The 26,978-nt window shown below is 37.8% G+C and overlaps 1 protein-coding gene across 2 annotated transcripts in view; it reads left to right on the forward strand.

Moving 5' to 3' along the window:
• The window catches only part of LMBRD1 (LMBR1 domain containing 1), an 89,096-nt gene that overhangs the window by 59,317 nt on the left and 2,801 nt on the right, over positions 1 to 26,978 (forward strand). For both annotated transcript variants that reach the window (XM_074819818.1, XM_074819820.1), the window contains exons 10-14: positions 2,499 to 2,563; positions 3,332 to 3,434; positions 4,579 to 4,683; positions 5,918 to 6,067; positions 13,824 to 13,899. In XM_074819818.1, the coding sequence (XP_074675919.1) occupies positions 2,499 to 2,563; positions 3,332 to 3,434; positions 4,579 to 4,683; positions 5,918 to 6,067; positions 13,824 to 13,899 (499 nt within the window). The remainder of the gene's footprint in view (positions 1 to 2,498; positions 2,564 to 3,331; positions 3,435 to 4,578; positions 4,684 to 5,917; positions 6,068 to 13,823; positions 13,900 to 26,978) is intronic.

Consider the following 26,978-nt stretch of genomic DNA (forward strand, 5'->3'; position numbering starts at 1 on the left):
AGTAATGCACAGTTCAGACTCTTGGTCTCAATTGTTTTTAAATGTTTCCTATATGGCTAATACCTAGTGGGAGTTTGCTGTGGAGAGGTAAAAATTTAGTACACTTATATATGTGGAAATGCACAAGTTAATACTTACCTTGATATTCATCTCTAAATCTATACCTAATAAGGCCTACATAATTTGAGTTGTTTTATAAGCAGTGTTCTAATACTGTGTTTGAGTTTGCAGATGGAAGCTTACGTTCAGAATTTAATGTACAATAATAGCATTGTAACTCTGAATATCTTTAATGACCAGCTGCAATAAAGTTCTTAACCTTTTCAAGATGACTGTGTGCCAAGTTTTAAGGTTAACAAAATAATTGAAACTATGGAACTCCCTCATTCATGTGGAAGGCCATGCATTATGTTTCTGCATATAGAATTTGGAAATAAGTCTAGGTTGTCTCATGTCTGACAATGTGAGAACATTATTCTTTTGGGAAGTTCAGCCGAAGTATTTGAGCATATTCTGTGACTTCAGTTTCTAGGAAAATAATGTGAACCTGTTGGAGCTGTAACTTGAATGGGTTTGCTATCTGGGCTCACTTCCGTGGGTCATCCTCTAACACGCCCCGCCCCCCCCCCCCCCCCCCCCCCCCCCCCAAAAAAAAAAAAAAAAAAAGATTGTAAGGGAGAAAACCTGCCAAAGTGGAGAAATTATTTCCTGAGCTAGCTTATAGCCCAGGAAAAAACAATAGGAGGTATTCTTACTGAGGACAGCTTGGAGAACAAAGTCCCTGACTCAAGTGCTGTATTTGGTAGGCATAATAAAACCACTTTAAGATCTTAAGGAACAACATTATTTCTCTGAATCTACTTGATTCAGACCATTCATAGAACAGAAAGAAAATCTAAAGAGAAGTAAATGGGGAAAACAGAATGTACAGTTATCAGAACACTGCTTTCAGTTCTCTAAACTTACTGCTAAGCTTCCTGAATTCTTCCTGTTTAAACTCAAACTTTTCATACCTCGACTATATTCAAAGGGGTTTTTTTTAAGCTGTTTGCTTATTTTAGTCTAGCCTTTAAAACCTGAAAAGCCTGAATGCATAAACCCAGTTTAACTGCTTATATCGTTGGTCTACAAAGTCTTCATTTAGTCCTGGTAAACTTAATTTAGTGTTTCATATGCCACCTTGGCTTAGCCAAGAAATTCTGTTCTTACTTTGTATGTCAGGCAGTTCCATATTACTGTCCAAAAGCTTACAAAAAAGCTTGCTATTGCTGATTTTAAAAACAATAGCAATATCTGATTTAGTTATAGTGGTCCTTAATTTTTACCTGTACTTATCTATGCTCTGACTTGCTGGCTAAATAACCACAGCTGTTACACTTTTTGGTTTCAAATTCTTGAATAGGGTATGTATTCCAGAGGAAGATTTCAGGGTAAATGACTCACCTAGTGTAGCTAAAGGGGTATGGAAGCTTTTCTGGAACCTTCTCCAGAAGAGGCCTTTATCTAGCAGTTGTGATGTGGTTGTAGTAATCTCATCTTACTTTAATCACTTGTGGGTAGATAGTGTTTTAAAATAATAGTATTTAAGTAGCACTCACTTAAATTTTCTTGGAACGCAAGTATTTTTCCTACTACCTTAGTATTTATAAGCATCTCTTTTTTTTCTACTAGTCCATTCTCAAGTCTTCACATCGCTTCAAAGTTAAATTTCCTAGGCAACTTAAACCTTTGGGTCAAAATACTTTGTAAAGTTAATTTCTATAACTTGAACCTTGAAAATTGGTTTGAAATGCTCAATACCGATGAGTAACTGAGAGGACTTGCAGGCAGAAGCAAGAAAAAAGTAGACCTGGTATTTGGGCTTGGTAACTTGCGTTTTACATCAGTCCCTCCAAATGATTTGGTCACTGCATGTTTGAGTAGCACTGCAGAAGAGTTCTCGCATGGGAAAGGTGAGATGTTCCTTGTAAGCTGTGCACAGGTTGCCTCCTTTTGGAAAGTGAGCACACAGGTGTGGTGGCCAAGGATAATAAACTCCTATTTCCCTTAATTAAACCCAAATGCATGTATATAGTTAAGGTTTTCCATATAATATAGCAAGTAGAGGTTGTGAATTCTGCTAAATGCTGTGTTCATTCAATATAACATCTCATCTGTGTCCTTAATGACACTTTTGACTTACAGGTAGACTTCTATATTGCACTGTAGCACATGATGTACTTCGGCACTTGATTCTGAGCTTAGTGTATCCACCAGACAGAGGTGGTTTTCATCTTAGATGATCAACTTTTTAAATGTTTGGCATAAACCCTGTTTAACAGAGTAAGCATTTTGTTAGCACTTCTCTCTAGTATTTACCGAAAAGTTATTGTTTCAGGTGTGTTTGAACTCTGAGGTGGTCCAAGATCACTAGTACTTTATTGAAACTTAGACAAGTCTTCACTTCTGTATTGACTGCAAGCACGTTCAGTTAAATTGTAATAAATCTTTATTTCTAGATTGTGTGGGGAGTTTTCTTCATCATAGTGGCACTGCTCTTCACTGTCTCCCTGTTCTTGTCAAAGTAAGTACATTTGAGCATTTTGCTTAACCATTAAACTATATAGTTTCTGCTCTTAACATCAAAATTGGGGTGGTTTGCTTCAAGTCACCCCACTTTCCTATGTTACATTTCTGTAACTAGAGCTGCATTTCTCGTTATAATAATGTATATTGAAACTGAGCAAAGTGTGCGAAAACAGATTCGAAAAAGGACATGGTTCAGTTTGATTCACTGCTGCTGAAAACAGTTCTGATTCAGCAGAGAAGTTAAGCATATATGTTAAGGCAGTTTAATTCAGACTACAGAAGTACTCTGATTTGCTTGAATGAATCTTCATGCATGTAGGTACTTCTTGGGCTGGGTAACTGGTGCTTAAATTCTTGCAGTAAGTGACACATATAATCCATTATGATGTGCACTACACTGTAACTGTTTCATGGTGTTGAAAGCAATATAGCTGGCTGCAAATCAGGTGGGTTTCAATGAAGACTGACACAAGCCAGAGGTCTCAATGTTGGCATTTTTAATTTTTCAGACGGGGCAAGTAAGTTCTATGACCCAAACTAAGGAAAAGCTAAAATGCCAAGGAAATGCAGAAATCAATATACCTTTTCCTAGGACAAGTGCAATGAGTGTGGTAAAACAAAGCATGTATCTATATAGATATGAAAAAGCTGTCAGCCTCTGGGCTTAGTTCAGCTTTTTTTGAGCTGCCCTTTTAAACTAAACTGAAGACAAAAAGCTCTGGGAGAACCATAGTACTTAACAAGTTTTTCTTAATTACTGCAGTCTGGACAAAGCTCTGCATTCGGCTGGCTTCGACTCGGGATTTATAATTTTAGGAACTAATCTGACCAATCCATTGAATATGCTGTTACCTGTTCTTCAAACAGTAAGTAAAAAATTGGTGATATACGTATGTAAGGATGTTCCTATCTGTTTTCTGGTGAGCTGTCAAAAGGTGAACTACATTTGTACTCAAGTCATCTGTTAAAACAAAACTTTCTAGATGTCTGTTCTGTAAAAGCAAGGCAACTTCCTTGGTAACAGTCTTCTAGTTATTAGCTACAGATATGAAAAACTTGGGTGGATGGCAGCCAGTTGCTGGAGGAAGGTGGTGCTTGAAACTAGCTTTCATCTGAGAACATAGTGGCAATGAAGAATGACATCACTTGTAGTTATCATGCACAAAATAAAAGCAACTTCCTCCCATACCCTACCTACCTTATAGTGATAGTTGCTCCCCCTTAAGTAAATGCACCTTTTCACTTTTTAATATTTATTGCATCTTGAAAGATATATTACACTGCGTGCAGTAATGTATGTTATAGTAATGCGTTAGTCTTTGAAACAAATCCTACATAAGAACAAACATCTGTAACTTCAGTGGGGTTGGAACGCAACAAGACCACATACGAATTTGGCAATCGGTCATGGGTAAGCTAAGAAAAAGAAAAGGCTTTAACGTAAGTGAGTGTTTTGTTCTCCCCTAGCTGAGTTCTTTCCATATTCTTGGTGTAGTGGGTCGGCACAATGCGTTGCTTCCCTATGGTTTCTAAAACTATTGAATACCTAAGCTTGCAGTTTACTGAAAAAAGGCAGTGTTCAGCAGCATTATTATCTCAAGTTGTTATTAATATAAATATAAAAATCAGCAAATATGTTCAGAAATATTCACAGGTAGAATGCCTGTGCAGTCCTAAAATGATTGTTGCCACTGAGGACTTTCTTTTAAATGTACTCTCAGAATTAAATTAAGTATTTCTTGGCCTAAAAATGCAGAACACTTCAAAATTAAAGCAAGATTAAAGAAAAATGCTCAGTTGCCTTCCTAAACGAATTGTATAAGCTTTATTAGCAGCAAGATATATTAGCTATATTTGGAGGCAGTTATGTAAAACTCTTAAATGGAAGGACTGTTACTACCTCAGATGCTATAAGTAGAAACTACTTATTTAGCTTTTAAGTGGGGGAAGAGCTTGTTTTCTAGTTCAAACGTTTTCTTGTTGTCTTAACTTGTGTTCTTCTTGTTTCAGGTTTTTCCACTTGATTATATTCTTATTACAACTATTGTTATGTACTTTATCTTCACTTCAATGGCAGGGATTCGAAATATGGGTATATGGTTCTTCTGGATAAGGGTAAATATGACTTAAGAGTTCAGGCTACAATACGCAGTAAGATGTTTAACAAATATGGGATATTGAATATATTTAATACATAGTCATTATGTACTGCTTCATAAATACTGTATGTTGCAAATATCCCTGTCTGTATGTCTGAGTGTTAGAAGCCTATTGTACAATTTGTATAGCTTTTGTTCTAAGTTATCAGACCAAACCTGATGTTTTAGTTTAAGCAATACAGTCAGCTGACTCAAGTGTTTAATCAATGGCACTTTGACTTCTGACTTTTGTGAGTTAAAGCCGTATAATTCTGATGTATCGAAAGAATTAGTGAATTTTATGGTCAAAATCTGAAATGTGCATGCAGTCAGTAGTCTTTGACTTGCATTTTAGGTGGCAAGCAAGTTTATCTAGCTTGATAAGAGATACAACAGTACAGTGATGATATGACACATCTAAATATGATGCAAATAATATATTGCTGTGTTGGCAAAGGCATATTTGTGTCCAACAGTATGCCATTTATGCTTATGATGCTTGGTTAAGTATTTCCCTGCTTTGGTACCTGCTTTCCCTTTAATACTGTCACCCTTTCATGTGGTGACACCCCAAAATTGTGGAGAGTGACCCTGAGTCCTTGCAGTGAATTGAGAATGGCTGTTTGTTTTGGTCTTCATCATTTATTCCTCAGCTGTCAGCCTCTTTACCCTAATGTGGCACTTAGGTTGACTCTTTGGGGATTATAGAATGAAGTGGTATCTACAGGGTGATGAGGGATTATACTATTCCTTGCAGTGAAAAGTGGAGAAGATGCCACCATATGGTGTGCAAGTTTTCTGAGACTGGGAATACTCTCTCATAACTCCCTCCTCTGTTTCTCGATCTGATTAGAGGTGTAGTGATAGATGACACCTCACCTTGACTGAAGGACACAATATTCTTGACAAACCAAGGCACAGTTTGTTATCAATGATAGGCAACACCATTTAAATCTTGCTACTTACTGCTGGTTTATAAATGTTCTGGGTCATTAATACAAACAATTAATTTGATTAAATAGCTGTGCTTTGAAATTCAGGTAAATACACCTGAAAACTTTGACTCATGGAATTAAGTTGCCAGAGGATAATTTTAGCAGCTCCCACTTCTGTCAGTAGATTTAAAGCTGTTACTTGAATTAAAGAGGATTTTAAATGTATTCAGAAAAAAAAATTCATTATGTTAATATTTGTATGTTTTCTGGTTTTAGCTTTATAAAATCAGACGAGGAAAAACTCGACCTCAAGCACTCCTGTTCCTCTGTATGATACTTCTGTTGATAGTTCTTCATACAAGTTACATGATCTACAGTCTTGCCCCTCAGTATGTCATGTATGGAAGCCAAAAATACCTAGTACAGGTAAGATGTGATACTTTTTTAAAAATAAATAAATCTTACCTTCTGTATCAAAAATGTACTGTTTCCAGTGACTTTTAAAGCGAGGCCCATTCTCAGTTTTGAAAACTCTTCTGAGCAGGGTTTAACTACTAGTAGGTATTTTGATAATACACAAGCCAAAAACTGTATGTACTATATATAACATAACTTAATTCCTAGATCATCTTCAGACAGTGTACAACTTTGAGTATTGCTTTACTTCTTTTGATAAGACAGCTGCTAGCTTCCACTAGATTTTGTACTGGTATGCTTAGGTTGCCAAGTGACTGGAATGAGGATTGGTTTCAGTGTGTAAGGCTGTCTATAGACTCAAAGTGAAGTTGTTTTTCTTCTGCATTTGATAGTTTATGTACATATTTGTGAGAAATTATGAAGATAACTTGATACAGTAGAGGGTAATAATCAGAATTAAGCTGAGTGTGCTGATTAATCACATTTCAGACACTTCAGACTGTCCAGCTTCAGGAAACTCATTGCAGTTCTGTTATATAAAGTCTTCTACAGAATTAAGTAGTTAACACTAGTCTCTACTATTGTTACTGCACTTTTAGTGTACTTTAGGTTTTGGTTTTCTACTCTTTCATCTTCTGTACCTGACGGCTTTTATTCTTGTATTTCATCTTAGTTTGAGTGGAAGCCTACATATTTATGGGGAAGTTCAAAGTTAACACATTGTATGCATCTTGAGAGGTTTTATGGGCAGCTGTTTACCAAGATCTGATATCATACAGGGGTAGGCTTTGTTAGATCTGATCTTACAAATGTAGACAACTAACCAGGTCCTGAACTGATAGCTCATATTCAGGCACAATCAAGTCCACATCTCTTGGTGTGAGGTTTAGGGTTTAAGTATGAGTTTCACAGAGACAGAGCAATTGAGCCAGAGTGGTTGGGAGAAGAGATTTAAATGAGACTGGAGTAACTGGGTGCTGCTTTGAGCACTTGAAATACTTCTGTTAGTTTTCCAGGAGTTTGTGCCTCTGGGAGGAGAACACACTGCTTTTAAAAAAAAATCACACACCAACATTCTTCAGCTGAAAATATTTAATAAAATCTCTAACTTCTCACTATCAATTTTTTCAGTTTTAACAGAGTAGATGCAGAATACTTTGAGCAAAAGGATTACAAGGAGAAATTGAAGTAGTGTAAAACATGCTAGAAAAGAGGGACCCCATCAACTTAAATGTGCTGAGTGGATGTGGTACAACTGTCACTGCAGGAAGCGAAGTGTTCAATAAATGCTACTTTTCTGCTGTCTTTACATCTGAATTGTGTCTGGTAACGGGAGGTTGATCATCCTGATATCAATCCAAGCACAATAATAGAATTGCTGTAGGGGACTTGAATATTTGGTATTTAGGAAGTTTAATGCATTTTTATTAGATTTTATGCTAGATATAAGTAATACAAAATAAACATGCCTGGGCATCTCTAAATTGGCTCCACTTGTCAGAATTAGGATAGTAGCAGCAAGAAGTTAAGCTGAAAATCAGTTTAGGAAAGTGGTTTGCTTCTATGGTGAGTTTACATAAACTACTGGCATGATTACTACAACATCATATAGCTATATCTGAATTAGTTATAAGCTCAAGTCCCTGCAAAAGGCAGTTTGTTGGGTTTTTTTGTATTGTAGACTGACTGTATGTCTCTAATTACAGTGCATAACCATTGTGTGTGGAAGGGTGGGAAGGATGATTTCATAAAGGATCCTGCCAAGCTAGTCTTTAAGCCCTTCAGTGACCCAAAAAAAAATTCCTTCATGATAAAACTTGCAGATAACATGGAAAATTGAAGAGAAAAGCAAATAATAAAGACTGTAGCTAGCAGTTTGTTTTGCTTTATGAATAAAATGGCAATGTTTCAGTAAAATGTGTGTATAATGAGCAGGGCAGAAGGATTGGGAGTTAAACACTTGCATGTTGGCTGTTTATGACAAATAGTATCTGAGTGTAGATATAATTGGTAACAAAGGGTCAAGAGAATGGAGCATAGCAGTAGGGAGGCTCTTAAGTCATTCAAACAGCTATTGACATACAATCCTGCTCAGCACTGCAAGGAGGATTATCTGGAATGGTTGAGTAGAACTACAACTCTTCTTTTAAAGGATTAAAAAAGTGTTATGGTCAAGATAGCCATCCTGGGTCTTTAGCTTCTTATGTCCTGTTTCAAAAAGCTGTGGTTAAAGTGCATAAAAACTTGCGTACAAACTAGTTTTATTGTTAAAATAACATGAAGCATAGAGTGTGATGGTAAAATACATCTGGAGTTCTCTGGCATACCAAGTAAATACAAGGTTTTCAGACAGCATCCTCTTAAAGAATCTTTCAGAATGTACATTTTCTGTGTCTGACTACCCTGATAACTGGATGTTAAATTTTTGTATCTTGAAATGAGGAGAGATGGTGGCTGGGAATGAAGAGGAGTGACAGATTTTTTTTTTGTGGTGTGTTAGCAGTGAAAGAGGTTCTCAAGAGTTATGATTTGGTTGTTATGGAACTGAGGGGTGGACAGGAACATACACAGAAACTGGGTAAGTGGAATACATTTTGTGCATATGGCAAAATTCCTGCTGATGGAAGCTGTATGCACCAGTTTGCTGGGACAGTGTAGACTTTCATTGTTCACAAACACCACAGTCAACTTCATCAGTTAAAGTAACACCGCTGGTAACCCACACTGCTTATTTATTGCTTGGTTCTATACAATATTCCAGGTCAGTTTAGTGGATGAGTGGACTGATAAACATGTATGTCAATCTGTCAGTTCACAGAAAGACAGTGTGTAAAAGGAGCATTTTGCCCTTTGTTGTGCTCTACAGTAACTTCCAATCTAGTAACTATCAAACTAATTTGTAACCCAAATCTATAGTGATGCATAGGTTAGAATCCTGTTTGAATCTTGAACTGTTTCCTTTGGAGACTGTTGGTCTTGACAAGACCTTTTAACTTTGAAGTGCTATCGACTTTTCCTGATAATTGAATATGTGTAGGAAAATGGAGCTCTTGTGAGGCAATGTTAGTTAGTCCTGGGCTACTACTTCATTTAACTCTTTGACTATTGGGGTGTTCAAAGCATGGGTCCCCAGTTAGTCAGAAGTGTCTTCAGCTGTGATATCTGTAGGAAACTTCTGAAAGTTTATTTTGGATACACTATCCATACCAACTGAGGCCCTGGGTAGGGCTTTGGTCAACTTGCATAGCTCTTCAAACACTGAGGAACACCTTTGTTTCATCTTTTAAGACAACCTCTGTAACATCTGCTAAACAGCCATGAGTCTCCTTCTAGTCTATATCAAAGATAGAGTTCTAGCCACAATGAGGCTGCCTTCTCAGCTTTGTAGCAAAAACATAACTTTATCCATACTGGAAGTGTAATTGCTATTTCTGTTCAATGAGGCCAAGGTGTTTTCCATTTGTCTGAAAGAAAGACCACTGCTTGCTGATGTTTCTACTTAGTGGACCTGTAAGACTTGACTGGCCCAGACAGGAATTAAAAGGCCAGCATTTGCTATAGGTGACACTGACACTTTTCCCCAGTTGAGGGCCAGAACAGCAGCAGTCACTTTCCTTCCTTAGCCTTCACATAGATAACTTGGAGGAGTGCAGCTAAGCTGCAGGACACAGTGTCTCCATTGTCATCAGCAGGAATCCAGAAGTATCCCTTAGATGGCCAAGTATGCAAACAGATCTTTTTAAGTTCTTGATCCTGAATGTAAGCAGAAACAAATTATCTAAGTGTAACAGTCTGTAACTTAACCCTTTTTATGATAGCTTGCAATTTTAAGTGTCCAAAGTGTCAGCTCTTGAAGCACACACACTGAGTTACTGTACTTGGGTTTGTCTCCTGCTTGTCCCTGAGGCATCCTGATTTCAGCTTTGGACTAGATGTGGTAACTGGAACACTAGAGTTTTACTCTGACAGTACTCACACTAAAAATGTCTAAGATTTGAGTACTCTGTTGCATAATGCTAAGTAAATTACTTTGAGGAATTGTTCTGGAGACACCTCTGCTGTCACTTAACCATCTTTTCCATGTCCAGTCATTTTCTCTGTAACTGCAGGGCAAAAGGGGCTCTACCTCAAGTGTATATATGCCAATACAAAAGTGTTGAGATGACAGCATTAAGGGCAAAGCTCTCATACCTTTTTTGGGAAATCAGCACAATTTGGGTGCCTCTGAAGTGCCTAAATACTAATGCATGCAGCAGGGAAAACAAAGGAGGAGTTGGAAGTTTGCATGCAGTTTAGGGTCTACAGTATCACTGGGATCGGAGATGTGGTGAAGTAGCTCACACAAGTGGAGTGCTGCCATGGCTGGGTGTGGGCTTGAGGAGCGACAGGCTAGGATGGCTGGTAGTGAGAGTTGACCTTTATGTGAGAGCAGCAGGAATGTGTGGAGTTTTGCCTTGAGATGGATAAACCAGGGAAGTGCTTATGTGTTAGGATTAGAGGTTCAGATTAGCATGGGTGATATTGTCTGCTACAGGCTGCCTGATCAGGAGGAAGTAGCAGATGATTGTGTAAGTAACTTAATGTTCACAGTCCTTAGTCCTCATAGGAGGCTCGAGCCACTCCAGGTATCTGCTGGAGAAGCAATATAGTTGGGCACAAGCAATCCAGGAGGCTTTTGGAGTGCACTGATGACAACTTCATGATGCAGGCAATTTAGGAGCTGAAGTAGGGAGATGCTGTCTTTGGCCTGGTGCTGAAAACAAGGAAGTGGTCAAGAGCAGTCTTGGCTGCAGTGAGCGTGGATGGTAAAGGTTCAGAATCCTAAGAGGAAGGAACAGGGAAAATAGCAGGATCACAGCCCTGGACTCCAGAGAGCAGATTTTGGCTTGTTCAGGGACCTGCTTGGAAGAGTTCTAGCAGGTAGAAACCAATTCTGTGCTGGCAAAGGTGTGACTTTTTTTTTATTTAACTTCTTTCACTGGTTGAAGTGATGCTGAACTCTTGTTGAGTCTTACTATAAATACTGTTGGGTTTTAGTTAATCCTTTATTATAAGAAATAACTTCCAACACTTCTGTGTGAGTTAGCTTTGTGTAAGACTACTTTAGCTTCATTTAATACTTGTGTAGTTTGCTTTGTGTAGTATTACTTATATTTGTTGCATTTAAGATAATGAATTAATTTGGTAAGAGGTTAATCCCCTTGCATTCTAGCTAGTCCTCAGATTAGGGGGGTAAGGGGCAGCTGGATTTATCTCTTAATAGATATGCCAATTATGGCTGTAACTATAGGCCTGACACCATATGCATGAGCAGCCCATATGCTGTAGGTCTGATTGCATTCAAGAGAAGCAGTCAGGTTCATGAATAATATGGTTTATTCTTATGCAACATCTACAGATTTTTTGAGATTGCCTATGATAAATGCACAAACTGCAGGTTGGTTATATAGCACTGCACACAAAAAATGATTGCAATCACACACACTTAATTTCCAGGTATTCACTTGGCAGAGCTGAGGGCCCAAATCTTAACCAAAAGCATCCCTTCTGGGGGGTGAGGAGCACAAACCTGTTGATCTGTTCCTCCGATTTGGTATCGGATTATCATCCCTCTGAGTTAGATACAAATTTGGGGTAGTACTTATCGAAGTATGTATATGTGAGTGGGTGGGGCTGTGGCCAAGCCATCGTTTCTTGAGTATCGACACAGCACATTCCTTGGTGCAAGGTGTGCGCTGGTTTTGTGGGAAAAGAGGAAGAATGAGAGATAAGGTTCAGAGTTCTGCAAAATAGTCCTTAAGAGAAGGGGAATAGCAGGAAATAAATCTGCATAGTCATGTCAAATATTCCTTGAAAAGTGGAAGAGTGTGTGGCTTCCACCTCGCATTCCTCCTTGGTGCTGTGGCAACACAAATCACTGGATCTCCATCCTGTCCTGTGTTTGTTGTGGGCACCATGTGTTAGGGAAATGTGTGTTTTGCAGTTTTTTTGCTGGTTTTCGCACACTTCCAACAATATTAAAGAAGCTTAAATTTGAATGCTAGATTCTAGCTACATAAAAATGGTGTTCAGGTGATTTAATGAGTTAATGATTCCTCTTAGCATAGCAAATGTGGTTCTTAATTTTTATTAAGAAGTGTTAATACTATGAAATGCTTTACTTTATCTCTCTGTTTTGGAATACATTTCACTTTTTGTCTGTCTTGTGAAAAGATCGAAAACGTTCCGTGGACCTTTACAAGGTTTTACCTTGTGTAGGAGAGAAGAAAGGATTGCTAGGGCAAGAGAGGCTGGTTTTATGACTTCAAGGTACACCCCAGTGCCTTGAGCTTGTGGAAAGCATTTAGAGTTGAACCCAGATATGTCAGAAGTTTTAAATTACAGGAGTGTTCATGGAGAACAAGAATGTTATTAGAGCTGGAAAAAATCATTGATGTTATCAAAGGAAACCCGCAGGTCTAGCTATTGTTGTATGTTGTATTTTAAATTCATGCTATTTAAACATTAGAATGAATAAAGATAAGGAAGAAAATTTTTATACTGATTGTTCTGTGCTTTTTGTATGCCTCTATAGTTGTACAATACTGTTCTTTTGAAAGAAATGCTGCTCAGTCATAGAGTACAAGCTGTAATGGTGACAGCCAGCTGGAATACTTCCTGAAGATGGACCACTCTAAATGTATACTGAATAATTGAAATTTCATGTCATCTGTTCTTGTCCTATTGTTCCTATCTTTTGGTTCCACTTTAGTTCCTGATTAATCATACTTCTTTTGGATCCGTTTTTTCTAAGGCAGTAGTGGTCTCCACACTTCCATGTGTTTGCATGAAACAAAGTTAACTGCTCAAACTGCTGCTGTTTAAGATAGGCACTTGTTTGTTTCTTTTGAATGTTCAGAGTGAAAGCTGTATTTACTGAATATTGATAAACTTTATCAATGAAGTTGTCAGAGAAACACTTAGTCTTATGTGCCAGCTTGTACTGATTTCTGGTAGGTTTTAGGGGATGTATTTTCTTCAGCATGTAGGAGAAAAGGTGTTGACCCTTACTGATTTCTTTAGAGGGCTTTCCGTTTAGGAAATCCAGAGGGTGAAAGTAAGTACAGTAGATATGAGACCCTTTGAACTGAATTAGTGTATGAAGAAATCAACGTAGTACAAAGGATGTGCATTGGACTCTACTGAAATTATTTACTGACTATTGAAAAGTAAGTGGGGTACATAAAGAGTTCAGTAGTCTCTGAAAGGGTCAGTTTTCCAAAGACTTCAGATATTTAAAAAGGAATATTTGGGTTTTCAATAGTTCAGCATAATCTGTCGTCTTCTGCTCTGGCTATCTATGTATATTGGATACTATCATCTGGCTTTTAGACCAGTAGTAAACTGTATTATGTATCATTGTGCAAGACTAACACTTCCATGTTGTCTTCATCACTAAAGTTGAATTCTAAATTCATTTTATGCACAGTTTTCATTTTAGAGGTGAAGTTTTTATTTTTTCATGAGTCTTCAAAAAGAACACAAGCTACTAATTTTTTCTAAATGAAAGCACATTTAGAAATGTTCATGTTGTACCACTTACAGCTTACTCTGCATATACTGTTCAAAACCAATCTTAATCCTTTTGAATATTCTAAGAGGTTTGTCAAAGCCTTTTATATAACATTAACTTACTGGGAGATGTGTTTGTTTCTGGGGCTATCACTGTGTATGAAAGAACATTGCTGGTAGACCAGTGTACTAATTTTCTGTTTTTATAATGCAGAGTAATAAGACAATTGATGGTCAGCCAAGGAATGTGACATTTGTATCTAAAGACTGTGATGCAGATGCGCCTGAAGGTAAGACATTTTCTTGTATTCCCGATGTGATATGTGCATGCTCAGCTGTAATAAGCAGCTCAGTCTCTTCATAGCTTTGATTTGCTTTAGTCTCATATGAAGCTTTGCTATATAGCTATGTCTAGAAAACAGCTTGCTTACAGCTTATTTAATTCATTTGAAGAAATGACTATTTTTGGTAGAAACCATGTGTAACAATGCATTCCAGTTAACTTTAAAATCTCCCATTTGCTTTAACATGTATGTAGAAGATCTTAAAAATAAATCCTAGCTGGTGAATAGTTTAGCATCTGAAGTGTCACTTCAGTGTATATGTTTATCATATAAACATGCAGAGAAGTATTCTATTAAATTTCACAATGTACTCAAGAAAACAAAAATCTGAACTTCGGTGTAACTTTACAGATAAGAGAATTCTGCAGTTTTTAAGATGTGAATATGGGCTGTTCCATGAACATTAATACCAGTGGAACTAGACATTTTAGGCTATATTCCTGTAATCCTCTTAATTTATAATTCCCTATAACATCAGTATAAGTCTTGCTCATCTGTGTTATTAATAATCCCTTTTTGACCAGTTATTTGGGCAGAAGATATATTGTGGGTATTCTGGAGCTATGAGTAGTGACTAGCAAGCAGATGGTTAACTGTGGAGCTTTCCTTGAATTTCCATCTATGCAGGCCTTAACGTTGAGGTTTTTTGAGAGAAGGGTAACAATTTATGTAGTCTTCTTCTTCTGTGAAGGTTGACTAAAGCTTGGAATGAGTCTTAGCCTGGTTTCATTAAAAAGCAAGCTAATTGAAATCATGCTGAATTTGGTTTTTACATTGTTGCCTTTCCCCTTCCTTTTTCTCTGCATATAGACAATTTTTGCGCAGTTTAAATTGCACTAGCCATTGCAATACTAATGCTGCTGTTTAAGGTCACCATCAATTTTATCGATTGCTTTGGTCTCTTGTTTAAAAAAAATTGATCTCAGCGAAAGATTTATGGCCTTCAGAATGGTCCAGATTTTTTCAGGCTGAAGCTCTGAATTGTTCTCACTCTGGCAAACTTTCAGCTCCTCTGTATAAAGGAGTTGAATTATATATGCATTTATATAGTTATAAAAAGGCTTGACAGTGTTTGTTAATTGATAGAAAAGATAAATAGTTGTCCTGTGTTCTCATCTTATCAGTATTCTGTATCTACTGAGTTCTGACTATGCTTCCAGAAGATCTTAGCAGCTCCCGGGTTTTCTTTCTACTTGTGTTATTGGGAAAAATAATATTTAATTTTAAACAATTTAAATGCTAGTGGAGAAAACTGGATCACTAGTTCTTTGTTCCCAGTCTATCAGGCTGTGGTCTCTTTTTGCAAGGTGTTTCCCTTGTATTTAAACTCTTCTTCAAATTTAGTATGTAGGTGTTAGTCTTGTTCCTGGTGGTTCATATTGTTTCCCAAGGGGGATGGTTTTTTTCTCCTCTCCCCCATATTTAAATCATTCATCCACCTTTATTTTTGATGGCTATTTTTAGACTTAATGCGGTTTTAAGTGTTTTGATATTTTGACAAATGTAATTGTTCAAATCGTATTTAAGCTGACATATTTTTGTGATTAAAAATAGAAACTCTTCTGTGGCAGTTTAGAAGAGCAAAACCTGTCATCTTTCAAAATGAGCAGGTTGTACAGATCTTTGTTTCTTGTAAACAGTTTCTTGGCTTGCCTAGTATTTGCTGGGAGAAGAATATACTCACTGGCATTGATAAGCTCATTAGTCTTGATTTTTCTGGGAGAAATTAAAATAGTCTGATTTCCTCAGACTTTGCTTAATCATAGGAACTGGGGTTTGACTGAAACTACCTAAATTCCACCTATGCTTGATGATATTTTGAGTACTTTGAACACTGAGTGATTTTTTTTTTCCCCTAATTTGCTTTGATCCATGGAAACAATATAGTTGATGCTTAAAACTAGTGTTTCTGATGTGCTGAACACAAGAGCTGGCCTGTGTAAATGATGGCTTTGGTTTGTCATCATTAATGTGTTGTTGCACATGAGTATCTTTGAGTCATGTTCTCCTTTCTTAATAGGGAAGAGGTGGAGAAGGTATTGATAAGCTGTCCTATGCTAGCCTAATGTAAGTAGTAGATAGATGGATATTTCTTAAATGTGAACGTTAATATGATCAAAAGGCTATAGTGCAGTTCTGTTAACTAGAGATACAGTCAGGCCATTAAAGTGTTTTTATAAATGAAAGAAAAGTTTCTTTTGTAATGCTCAACTTTAAAAGAAAGTTGCATTAGTGAAAACACTTCATTCACTATTTCATCTAGTCAGTTTTAGAAAGTGGAAATGTAATGCTTGCCTTGGAATATCTGCCATTTTTAATACCTGATAATGAAAATAACTGTTGTAGATGCTGCTCTTAAGCCCTGTGATCAGCTAGAACATGTTTACAAGTGAAACGTCTTTCAAAGGTAGAAGCTAGGTTTTTTTAATACAAGTTCTATTGTTTTTAAGGATACAAGATATAGAGCAAAAGTAGATGTGACTAACTTCAAATTAAGATAAAGGTTGGCCAAGCACTTGTAGTTTTTATTGACTTCTCTGGTGCTAGGATTTTATCTTATGTAAACCACTCAACTGGAACTAAATGCAAATATTGATTTGTCTTCTCAGCACTTTTTTGTATTATTTAAACTGAATTAATTCTAACAGGTGTTTTTCCTTAAACCTAAAACAAACCTTTTAATGGCTGTGCTGATAGATAAGCTTATAGCAATCTGCTCTGTCTTACTGAATACTCAGATGTTGTAGATATGATCTCTTACTGTAACTAAGTCCATTTTTTCTTTCGGAGATAGTAGAAGAGATCTGATCTGACCTTGTTGTAGTAACTAATACTCTCAAAAGCTTCAGTATTATTAGAACTTCAGGATTTAATAGGCTAGTGTTTTCTATATATGCTTTTTAAGCAAGTGTTTTGCTTGATGAAAAGTACAATTACAGTTTTGGGAGAAACATAAGGCAGTTAAAAGTGTGGTTTTTATAAGATTAAGTATGTATGATTAAATATATAATTTGTGGGATTTTAGCATTATTTTGTCTGCTTCCATGCAGCAAAGCTTGTCTTTTTACTCCTGGTATGCAGGAGGTATATCTGCTTTATACTGAATGCCAGAGGCTGTAATAGCATGACTACATGAAACAGAACAGAAGCCGAAAAGTAATAGAGCAGGCTACATCTTCTAACTCAGTGAAGTACCTTTTCTTAGTTATATTTAAATATATCTTTCACAAAAGGCTCGTGTGCTGGTTAACAAACTTTTTAAAAGCTTCTTAAATAGTCTTTTGGAGCAGGAAATTTAATATATTTGTTATAGGTAAAAATAGTTTTCAGTGTTCAATACAGTTGGGCAAAGACCTCATTTGATCATTGTTTTCAAGGATAACGCCAGCTGAACTGTTGGGTCCACAGTTCAGTTGAGCATAAGGTAAAGCAAAGGAGTTCAATTATGGGATTAAGACTCTTGCAGCTGGACTAATGCATTGAAAACTTGGTATAGGTTTAGCTAAACAGGTTAATGAGATTAATGTAAATAACTCAGCTGCAAGCCTGTATAGAAGACTTTTCCCAAGCTTAATTATGAGATCTGATAAACACTGTCTGCCTCTTTCTAGATCAGAAAACTGTGAAAGTTGTTTTTTAAGCATCTTTCACTTTAAATGCATAATGTGCTATGAATCCCCCTTGGATTGTCTCATTTCCTTAATTGGTGAAATGAGCCTTGCCCAAGGCCTGTGAAGTGCTGGGTACAGTCTATCTGCTGGGTCTTTTGCATAGACTCCAACTGCATGTAAAGTAGGAAAGAAAAAAGGTTATCTTCATGTCTAAGACTCTGAACTGAGCAGGACTTACTGTGCTAGTTATTTCTGTGCCTTATAGACCTGTCTTGTTGACTTTCAGCTGACAAGTGCAAGACTTCAGACTTTATGCTGAATAAAGGCTATATGTAGACATTACTCAAGCTGAAAAGGAACCCCAAATATGAATGTCAAAACAGGAGTGTATTTGTTTTCTCCATCAGAGAAATCCAGGAGGCATGCAAAACGAAAGCACAAGCAAGTTGCTCAGAACCTTCAATATTAGTGATTTCGTATTAAATCAGTAATTTTGTATTATGTGTCTTATGGCCATAGATTACCACTTCCACATGGTTGTTTTAAATGAATTAATTTGCACGGTTGTAAAACGCCTTAGAAAAAGCCTAAATGAGGATTTTAGTGAGAACTTTATCTATTGTCCTGTTACTTTACTGACTGACATTACTAGTACTTTACTCTGAATCTCTGCGTATACCTAACACAATTTAAGTCCTCTATAATCACGAGAACTCAATATAAATAAGCACAATAGTGCATGTTTGACTGCAGAAAGCCGTGTTTGACATCTGTAAATAGTATGAGTAGCTAAGAGTGCCATAAATCTTTCTGCAGTACATTGTTTGTGGATGCGCAGTTGCAGAAGCATCATTTCCTACATTTCTTTTCTCTCCCTACCACTGTGGAGAAATGAGCTGCTCTGAACTACCCCTCCTCTTCCTCCAAGAGATTGTAACTGGAGAGAGAAGAGGCTGCATTTACTAAATACTCTGAAATGTTAAATGGAGTTTAGCAGTAAAGCAATTGCATATTTTCTTTGTGGATCAACATTCTAAACTCAGTAAATTTGCAGATGACACCAAGTTGGGTGGGAGTGTTGATCTGCTTGAGGGTAGGGAGGCTCTGCAGAGAGATCTGGACAGGCTGGATCAATGGGCTAAGGCCAACTGTATGACCTTCAATAAGGCCAAATGCCGGGTGCTGCACTTCAGCCACAACAACCCCCAGCAGTGCTACAGGCTTGGGGAGGAGTGGCTGGAGAGCTGCCAGTCAGAGAGGGACCTGGGGGTGTTGATTGACAGCCGGGTGAACATGAGCCAGCAGTGTGCCCAGGTGGCCAAGAAGGCCAATGGCATCCTGGCTTGGATCAGAAATAGCGTGGCCAGCAGGGACAGGGAAGGGATCTTACCCCTGTACTCGGCACTGGTGAGGCCGCACCTCAATTACTGTGTTCAGTTTTGGGCCTCTCACTACAAAAAGGACATTGAATTACTTGAGCGTGTCCAGAGAAGGGAAACGAAGCTGGTGAAGGGTCTGGAGCACATGTCGTATGAGGAACGGCTGAGGGAACTGGGGTTGTTTAGTCTGGAGAAGAGGAGGCTGAGGGGAGACCTCATCGCCCTCTACATCTACCTGAAAGGAGGTTGCAGAGAGCTGGGGATGAGTCTCTCTAACCAAGTAATAAGCGATAGGACAAGAGGGAATGGCCTCAAGTTGCTCCAGGGAAGGTTTAGACTGGATATTAGGAAGTATTTCTTTACAGAACGAGTTGTTAGGCGTTGGAATGGGCTGCCCAGGGAGGTGGTGGAGTCCCCATCCCTGGAGGTGTTTAAGAGTAGAGTCAACATAGCGCTTAGGGATGTGGAGTAGTTGAGAACTGTCAGTGTTAGGTTAATGGTTGGACTGGATGATCTTCTAGGTCTTTTCCAACCTAGACAATTCTGTGATTCTATTGCGTGTTGGATTTAAGCCCAACAGTAAAGTGAGATTCCCTGGTATTATCAGTACTCTGGAATAAGAGTTGAAGCTTCTTGCAAAGGATTGAGGGGTATGCGCCCATTCTTAAAAGGAAATAATGAACTAAGTGTAAGAACCCCTTTGAGTAAGAAACCTACCAACATTTTGTCTACAAAATGATCCTTACCAGAAGAAGACATCATATTTGATCCCTCTATAAGTAGCAATGCCACCAAATCTTTTCATCACTGAGAAATGTTAATTTACAACATGTATTGAAAATATTTTTGATGAAATGTTGGAAGCTACTTCTGCTGGTGTAATCATCTTTTTATCTTAGTACAGACAGGTGATAAATTCACTATATAACATGCTCAAGAACAGTCATGCAGAAAGCTTGGACAGCAGCCTGTAACTACAGCTGGTGAAGCTACATACAGCTGTTTCCTGTCTAGCCTCAAATATGGCTTGCCCAATAGAATTAGAAAGGATCAATTCATGAAGATGGTATTTGTCACTAAGACATGTCCTGCAGCTAAGGTTGGATGAATTGCATTGGGCTGGGCAAATCCTATCTGAACTGTGAGAGAAACCTGACTGGATTACAATCATATCTAACATAAATTATATGTCTGAAGGAGGCAGAAGATGGGAAAGGATGAGAAGGAAGCCATTGTTTTCAGAGCATCATTAATAAGAAAATCACTAATAACACATCCAACTTATTTTAAAAATGGCATTGGGTCTTCTAAGTTTGACTCTAATGATGGTTATAAGTGACTTTGTTTTCCAGACAATAAGCAAGACTTTCCAGCACTGAAAGTTGCCCTCCTTTTGTCAAATGCTTCTGTGAGTGTTAACTGACTATAAATACTTCTGTCTACAGACAGAATATGAGGTAGTCCATGTAGGGATATTAAGGGGTCAAAATCAATCTGTTAAAATATCATCTTTCCCATTCTCCAAGTTCTTTTCCATGTAGCATGATCTCAGGATGGGGAAAACAATGAATTCTCACACAGGACAGACATCCTTCTTAAGTGGTCAGCTGAAGACAGTATGAGGCAAGTAGAAAGGGCACAACAAAAATGAGGTTAACATTGAAGGTCAAGTGATGTAACGTAGCTTCAAGGAGAAGTTTGAACTGCAGATTTAGGCTTGTATCGAGCTGATACTGTAAAATGTGGTAGACAGCTAATGGCAAGTGTTTTGATTAGAATGAAAATTATGCTGTCCATTGCCTACTTGCTTTCTGGAATCTTGCATTCATGTTCATCCCTAGGGTGTTGCCTTCCAAGTTTTTTTAATAGCTATGTCTTTAAGAATTGCTTGCCTTTAGTTACTTAAAAATAAGATGTTCAAGGGAGATGCAGAAAACATCTCTTGCAGAAGTTCAAATTTAAGTCAGATTTAAAGGCAAGAAGTAGCGATTACATTACTTGTGTTCAAATTCATCTGGCCAGTGTTTGTAGATAACCGAAACTGTACAGTGTTTCAAAAGGTAATCTAGTTTCAACAAACACAGAACACTTTCCCTCTGCAGGTTAATACAGTGGTTTATTGCTTCCCTGTAGAAAAAGGACGTTATTTCTCTTTGTAATTAACATGACTTCAGATTTTAGTTGTTGGTTAATGCTGTTAATGCACTATACACATGGCCTTGTAGTATTAGTATTTTCTTCACTCAAAGGTATTTAATAAATATTAAAATCCAGTCATCCTTTAAACTTACAAAAAATGAGATTAACAGGTTTAGCTCTTTGAATCTCATTAAATGGTTTTTCTCTAGTCAGTTAATACATGCAGATCTTGGCACCCTCACAGATTCTCTGTAACCAAACTAAAATAGAAACCTTATAGCTGTGTGCAATTTTCCATTGTAATGCCATAGCTGTGCTAGAATGAACTTCAAATCTAAAATGGCAAAAAGAGGACTGCTAGGCTCTTTGAATGTATAGAGGGAAGTGGTGCGAACTCTTGCCTATGTTTAGCTAAGCTTGTTTGCGCATGTTTGTAAGATCTAGTACCCTCCTTCTGCAACTAAATCCTGCATTTCCTGTTCATCCATGCCACTCTATTTATATTTGACTCTTGGAAAAAATGTTTATGTGACCCAGATCACTCAACAGGACTCTGTTCTCGTTATTTAACATTCAGAAACTTTGACAAGTGACTTCTTTCTTCGGTTTTCAGCACAAAACATTGGAGGATCTTACTGGAAGCCTCCTTATGCTATGAAGTCCTGCTAGCACTGGGGGGACTTGCAGATTCTTGAACCATTTAATGTAAACGTTCATAGTGTGTAGTTATAATCAAGAACTTGTATGACTGCTTCAGTAGTTAATGTACTGCACAGTAACTGCAAATAGGTACCAGTTATCCAGATTTGTAACTCGTTACAAAATCAGATCTGACCATTTGTTATAAAATCAGGCTGATTCACATTGATTACATAATTTTCTGGCTATCTAGGTTTACATCAGGTTGGGTTTGATTTGCGGATATGCAATATGCCTACATATGCATACAGATGCACCTTATCCGTAATTTGGGTCACTGGAAAAAGCAGAGTTTCCCTTCTATGATAGCTTGTGCCAGATAAGTTTTTCCAGGTTCCTCATTAGTCCCTGGTTTCCAAGTTCCTGTCTTCTCCTTAGTATGCTAAATCTTTTCCTTTGGCAGGATTTGATTCCAAATTACTGAGCAGCTCTTGTTGAATAAGGTAGGCTTTTAGACTATTATCCAGCTAAACTTTTGGTTTCTACAGGTCTCTTAGGTGCCATCTCACTACCACTTCCAGCTAAGCAAAAAAAAAAGGCAAAACCAAACAACTGGGATGAAACAGTAGACAGCTTTTTGTGCTTGCATGTTAGATCTGTATTTAAAAAGCTTGTAGATAGCTGCAAACTATTGTTTTACATCTGAGTGTGTGATACGCTTCTGTAGTGCATTCTAGTACTTCAAAGTGCTGTCAGCTTGAAATGTTGGAAGCTTAGTGATTCACATCGCTTTAAATGGGGAGCTGTTGTAGCTACATACAACCAGTTGGGAAATGTTTTCAGATCCTTGCTATATGAATGATCCAATTCCAGTAGTATGTTTTCCAACATGAGTGGCAGTCAGATAAGGGATCAAAGGTGTAAGTTTGTTGCAAGGTTAACCTTGAGGCAAGCAGTGGTGAAGCTCTGTAGTACTTGCATTGTGAAAGCTGAGTGAGGGACAAAGAGTTTAAGCAATTTCTGTAAGAAGTTAGCTGAGGAAAAGAGGTAACTGGTATGGGATGCCACAAACTAAAAGTTGTAAAAGCTTTGTATAATAGCAGATGGATTTTTAGCTAGCGAAACCAGAGAAGCAGCAGCAGCAGAGGGGCTGGATTGTGAAGTGCAAAGGCAGGCTCAACAGCTGAATGGGGCTAGTATGAATTTTGTGTGTTTGTATATATGTATCGCAGCAGAGAAGAATATGGAATAAGTGGTGATGTACAGAAACTGCTGAGTAACAGGCAACTAAGAGCATAGTCATTTGTCCTACTTAGCCAACAAGAAAAGAAAAATACTGCATTTGTGGTTGGGGGCAGCTGTTACAGCCGCTTCCAAAGAAACAGATTGCTTACTGAAGCATTCCTTCCTCTCAATGGTCTAAAGGGATTCTGATCACTCAACAGGTATTTATGCTAGAAGTGGAAGTGTCACTGCTTTTTGAGACAAAAATTAATTGGACATTATGCAGTGATGAATGTAGAATATGGCTGTATGGGTCTTAGACCATTAGATGTCACTTGGTTTCTTACCTAGCTGGTGTCATATGTTTTTGTGGGCCATTACATTCCTTGTACAGTTGCTTTGTATGGGCAAAGTTACTTAACTTTTTTGGTCAGTTTGATTACTATAAATTGGCTATAACTCTTTGCATGGTTTCCCTAATGAAATGTTGACTTGCAAGACAAAATTAAGTAATAGGACTCTTATTCTGTGTACTCTATAGCCAATACAAGGGTCTTACACACTTCTGTAGTCTTTCATAAGTGGTTTGAGTTACAGTACTTCTCTTGTCCAAGATGAGATATCCAGTTAAGAAATTCCTTTTATTTTGAAGTTTGAGAAAGCATTACATACATCACTGCAAAGAAAATGTTGCTGTTATAAAAATAACAAGGCTTTGTCAGAGCCCATAGTTTACCTTCGTGAGTTGGTTAAGGGGCATACCTATCTGGGAATCATTCTACCATCCAGTAAAATGTTTACTATCATAGATCTTTCAAGTAAAATAAACCAAAGGCTGCTTCATCTTCTGCTGTTTCTGCTAAGTAAAGGCAAGTTTCTCTGTGGCTGTTTTCAAGCCTGAAATCTTTGCCCTGTACCTGCCTAGTTCATCGGAATCCTAGTGTTTTTCTCGCTTCCTTTAAAATACTGATACACTGTGGCAGAGAAACATTTAATATTGATACTACTTGTAGGTGCCAGATAAGCTTTAAGGAGGTGTTTGGGAGTGGTCTGTCCAGCTGTGTTCCACGAGTTACAGCATCTGAAGCCAACTGTTCTTGCTGTGGTTATTTACTGTATTTATAAAATGCATTTTAGCGTTGTTGCAGGAAAGCTATAGTAAGAAAACATGAGCCTCTTTAAAAACAACTTAGAGGCAGTTGACTTGTTTTATTGTAATGTCGAACTGCTTTGGCCTATGGGAATGTTGTTTGTTCTGTAATACAACATGCTGGTTGTCTTAAGTCATATAACTCAAGTGAAGCATACAGGGGTGTCAGTAAATAGTAAAATAGGTGTGTCATTGTAGCACAGTAAGAAATACTGGAAATCAACAAAACCCTAGAAAGAATGTGTTGAAGATGTCACAACTGTTTAAGTTCTTCTGGATCTAAGGTACCAGAGATGTGCATTAACCACCATCCCATATAAATGTTCCTGTCCAAGTTAGATTTAAACTGAGGCCAGATGAAAGCCCAGAAGTAATGCTTGTACAGAAGACATGCAGGTTTTCCCTTAAATACACTTCCCCAGGTGAAATCTCAAACCTTCTGGAACTTGATGTATAAGTTTGGAAACACACCAAACACTTTCTTGAAGCTTATGTTGCAAGCTGGACTGCAAGCAGCAGCTGCTTTTGCAGCACAGCTTTTGAATGATTGGCAGCAAGGCTGTTCTTGGATACCTGAAGCTGTGCCTTCAGTGCTTTTAGGATTTGAAATATGCAATGCCTATACATTCTAGCACAGTAAAGCTGCAGGTTTTTCTTTGGAAGTAGTTTTGAGTGTATTTTAAGCAAAACTAGTTTCTACTGAAATGGGCATGTAAACTTCATTATCAGTTGGGGTTTTCCATCCAAAATACCATGTTTAGTGTTAGATCTATCTGTGTTGTCTCTACATCTGCCTTCATGTAATATGAATTGCAGTGATTCTGAGCACACACAGGACCTCAAGAGGTAGTCTGTTACAACCTCCCAGCAGGGTCAAGGAATGCAGATTGCTCAGGTCTATCCAGTTGTGAATGTCTTCACAGATGTAGACTCAAACTGCTTTGAGTAGCCTTCTTGAATCCTTAACTATGATGGGGAAGCTTCTCCTATTATCTAATAGGACTATTTCTTGCTGCAACTGTCATCTGTGGTCCTTTGGTGCAGGTCTAGGAAGAATCTTGCCCTGTATTTTGTAGGCCCCCACTAGATAGCAGAGGTGTCACACATCTGCCAACACCTTTACCTCAAGCTGAACAAATGCATCTTCATTGTACACTATATGCTCCAGCTGTTGCAGTGGTTCTCTGCTGGAGTTGCTCCAGTACGTTAGTGCTGCTTCTTTACTGAGGAGCCCAAAGTGGCGCTATTGCAAATGCAGTTCCAGTCGGAGTAGAAGGAAGCGATCGCTTCCCTGGACCTGCTGGCTGTTAGTGAAGCCTGGTATTCAGTTAAACTTTTGAGTTGCAGGGTGAACACTGGTAACTACACATTCTGCTTGTCTACTGGGACATGAGGTCACTTTCTACAAAGTTGCTTTGTATCTGTTCAGCCTTCAGCCTGCACCGTTGCATGGTGTCACTGTTCCAGGTGCGGGACTTCTGCCTCTTGAAGTTGGAGGACTGTTTCAAGGAGCTGGAAAAATAGGCTTCCTCTGAATCTTACCATCTAGTGTGTTGTGCCTCTGCTCCTCACTTCTCCCCAGTTTGATCTACACACTTACAGAGGATATAATCTGTTTCATTGTCCAGTTGATTAATGAAGAGGTACAACAAGTGTGCACCTTGGTATTGACTTTCAAAGAATGCCAGTGTGTTTAAACTATGTTCTTCACAACAGTTTGTAACTCTTCGAAAACTCTAAGAAACTTTCCTTCTGTGTGCTTCTGTGAAAGCTTACTATATTTTGAGATACAGAAAAGACAGACCGCATTATCTGTAAATAAGTTCTCATAATTTGAGTTTTCAGTGCATGAAATGACTTTTTAGGCTTTAAGATTTGTTTATCAACAGATGTGTTTATCCTTGTAATTCATCTAAAACTAGCTAATTCACTTCTCAGAAGAAGCCTTTGTTTGAAAATATTAGTACATTGAGTCTAAGGGTTTTCTAACTCACTGGAATTAAAAACTTCATCAGTGGACTTGAAGTAAAATATAGTTGACTCTTCAGGTAGTTGTGGCTATTAGCGCTTGTCATCCTTTGTTTAAAAAATTGCTTTGTCTGGAATCCTGACTGTTTGGCTTTGGTCTGCACTACATAATATACTGTATTCTTAAAGTGGTGGCAGTTATCTATCAGAGGCTTGGTAGCTTTCCATGTATACACTTTTGTTCTAAATGATCAGGAGATGTCAGTAATATTTGCAGTGATCCATTCTGAATAACAAATAGTTATCTTAATTCAGGTTATTCATTATTCTGTCAATATCTAACATGCTAGATTATGTTATATGGCAGAATATGTTGATTAAAAACGTTGTGTTATGTCAGCCTATTTAGTAAAATCTTAGTTCAGAAGAAATAACTAAAATTTAGTTAGCTGAACTTATGACATATTCCATAGAAATGCTTTCTCAAGGTCAAACTGTTCTAAAATATTTACCATCATCTATTTAATCCAATTACTGTAGAGAGCCATCTGAAAGTCTCTTAGCTGTTTTTTAATTCAAGTAACCAGCTGGAATGCTGCAGATGGTGTTGACAATACTATCTGCAATTATGAAGCATCTTCACTTTGCCGCCATTTCTTTCTTTCTTCTCAAACTTCACCTTTTCTATGGACATGTCATGCTAGTGAATAAAGGAATGTTTTGAGTGGTGTGCTACTTGACAATTTTTTTTCCCATTTTGTAGGGTAAGTACTACTGGCTGGTGTTAAAGGGAAGGTGAAAAAACAGATTTCTCTGCATAACTGTGATCTAGTCTGAAAAACCAGGAAGGATTAGTTTAGCCAAATTCCTTCCTTGTACTTTCACTCTGTATGTGTTAGTGGAGAAACATGCTTT

The sequence above is a fragment of the Strix aluco genome, chromosome 3, assembly GCF_031877795.1.
Source record: "Strix aluco isolate bStrAlu1 chromosome 3, bStrAlu1.hap1, whole genome shotgun sequence".
Taxonomy (NCBI): domain Eukaryota; kingdom Metazoa; phylum Chordata; class Aves; order Strigiformes; family Strigidae; genus Strix; species Strix aluco.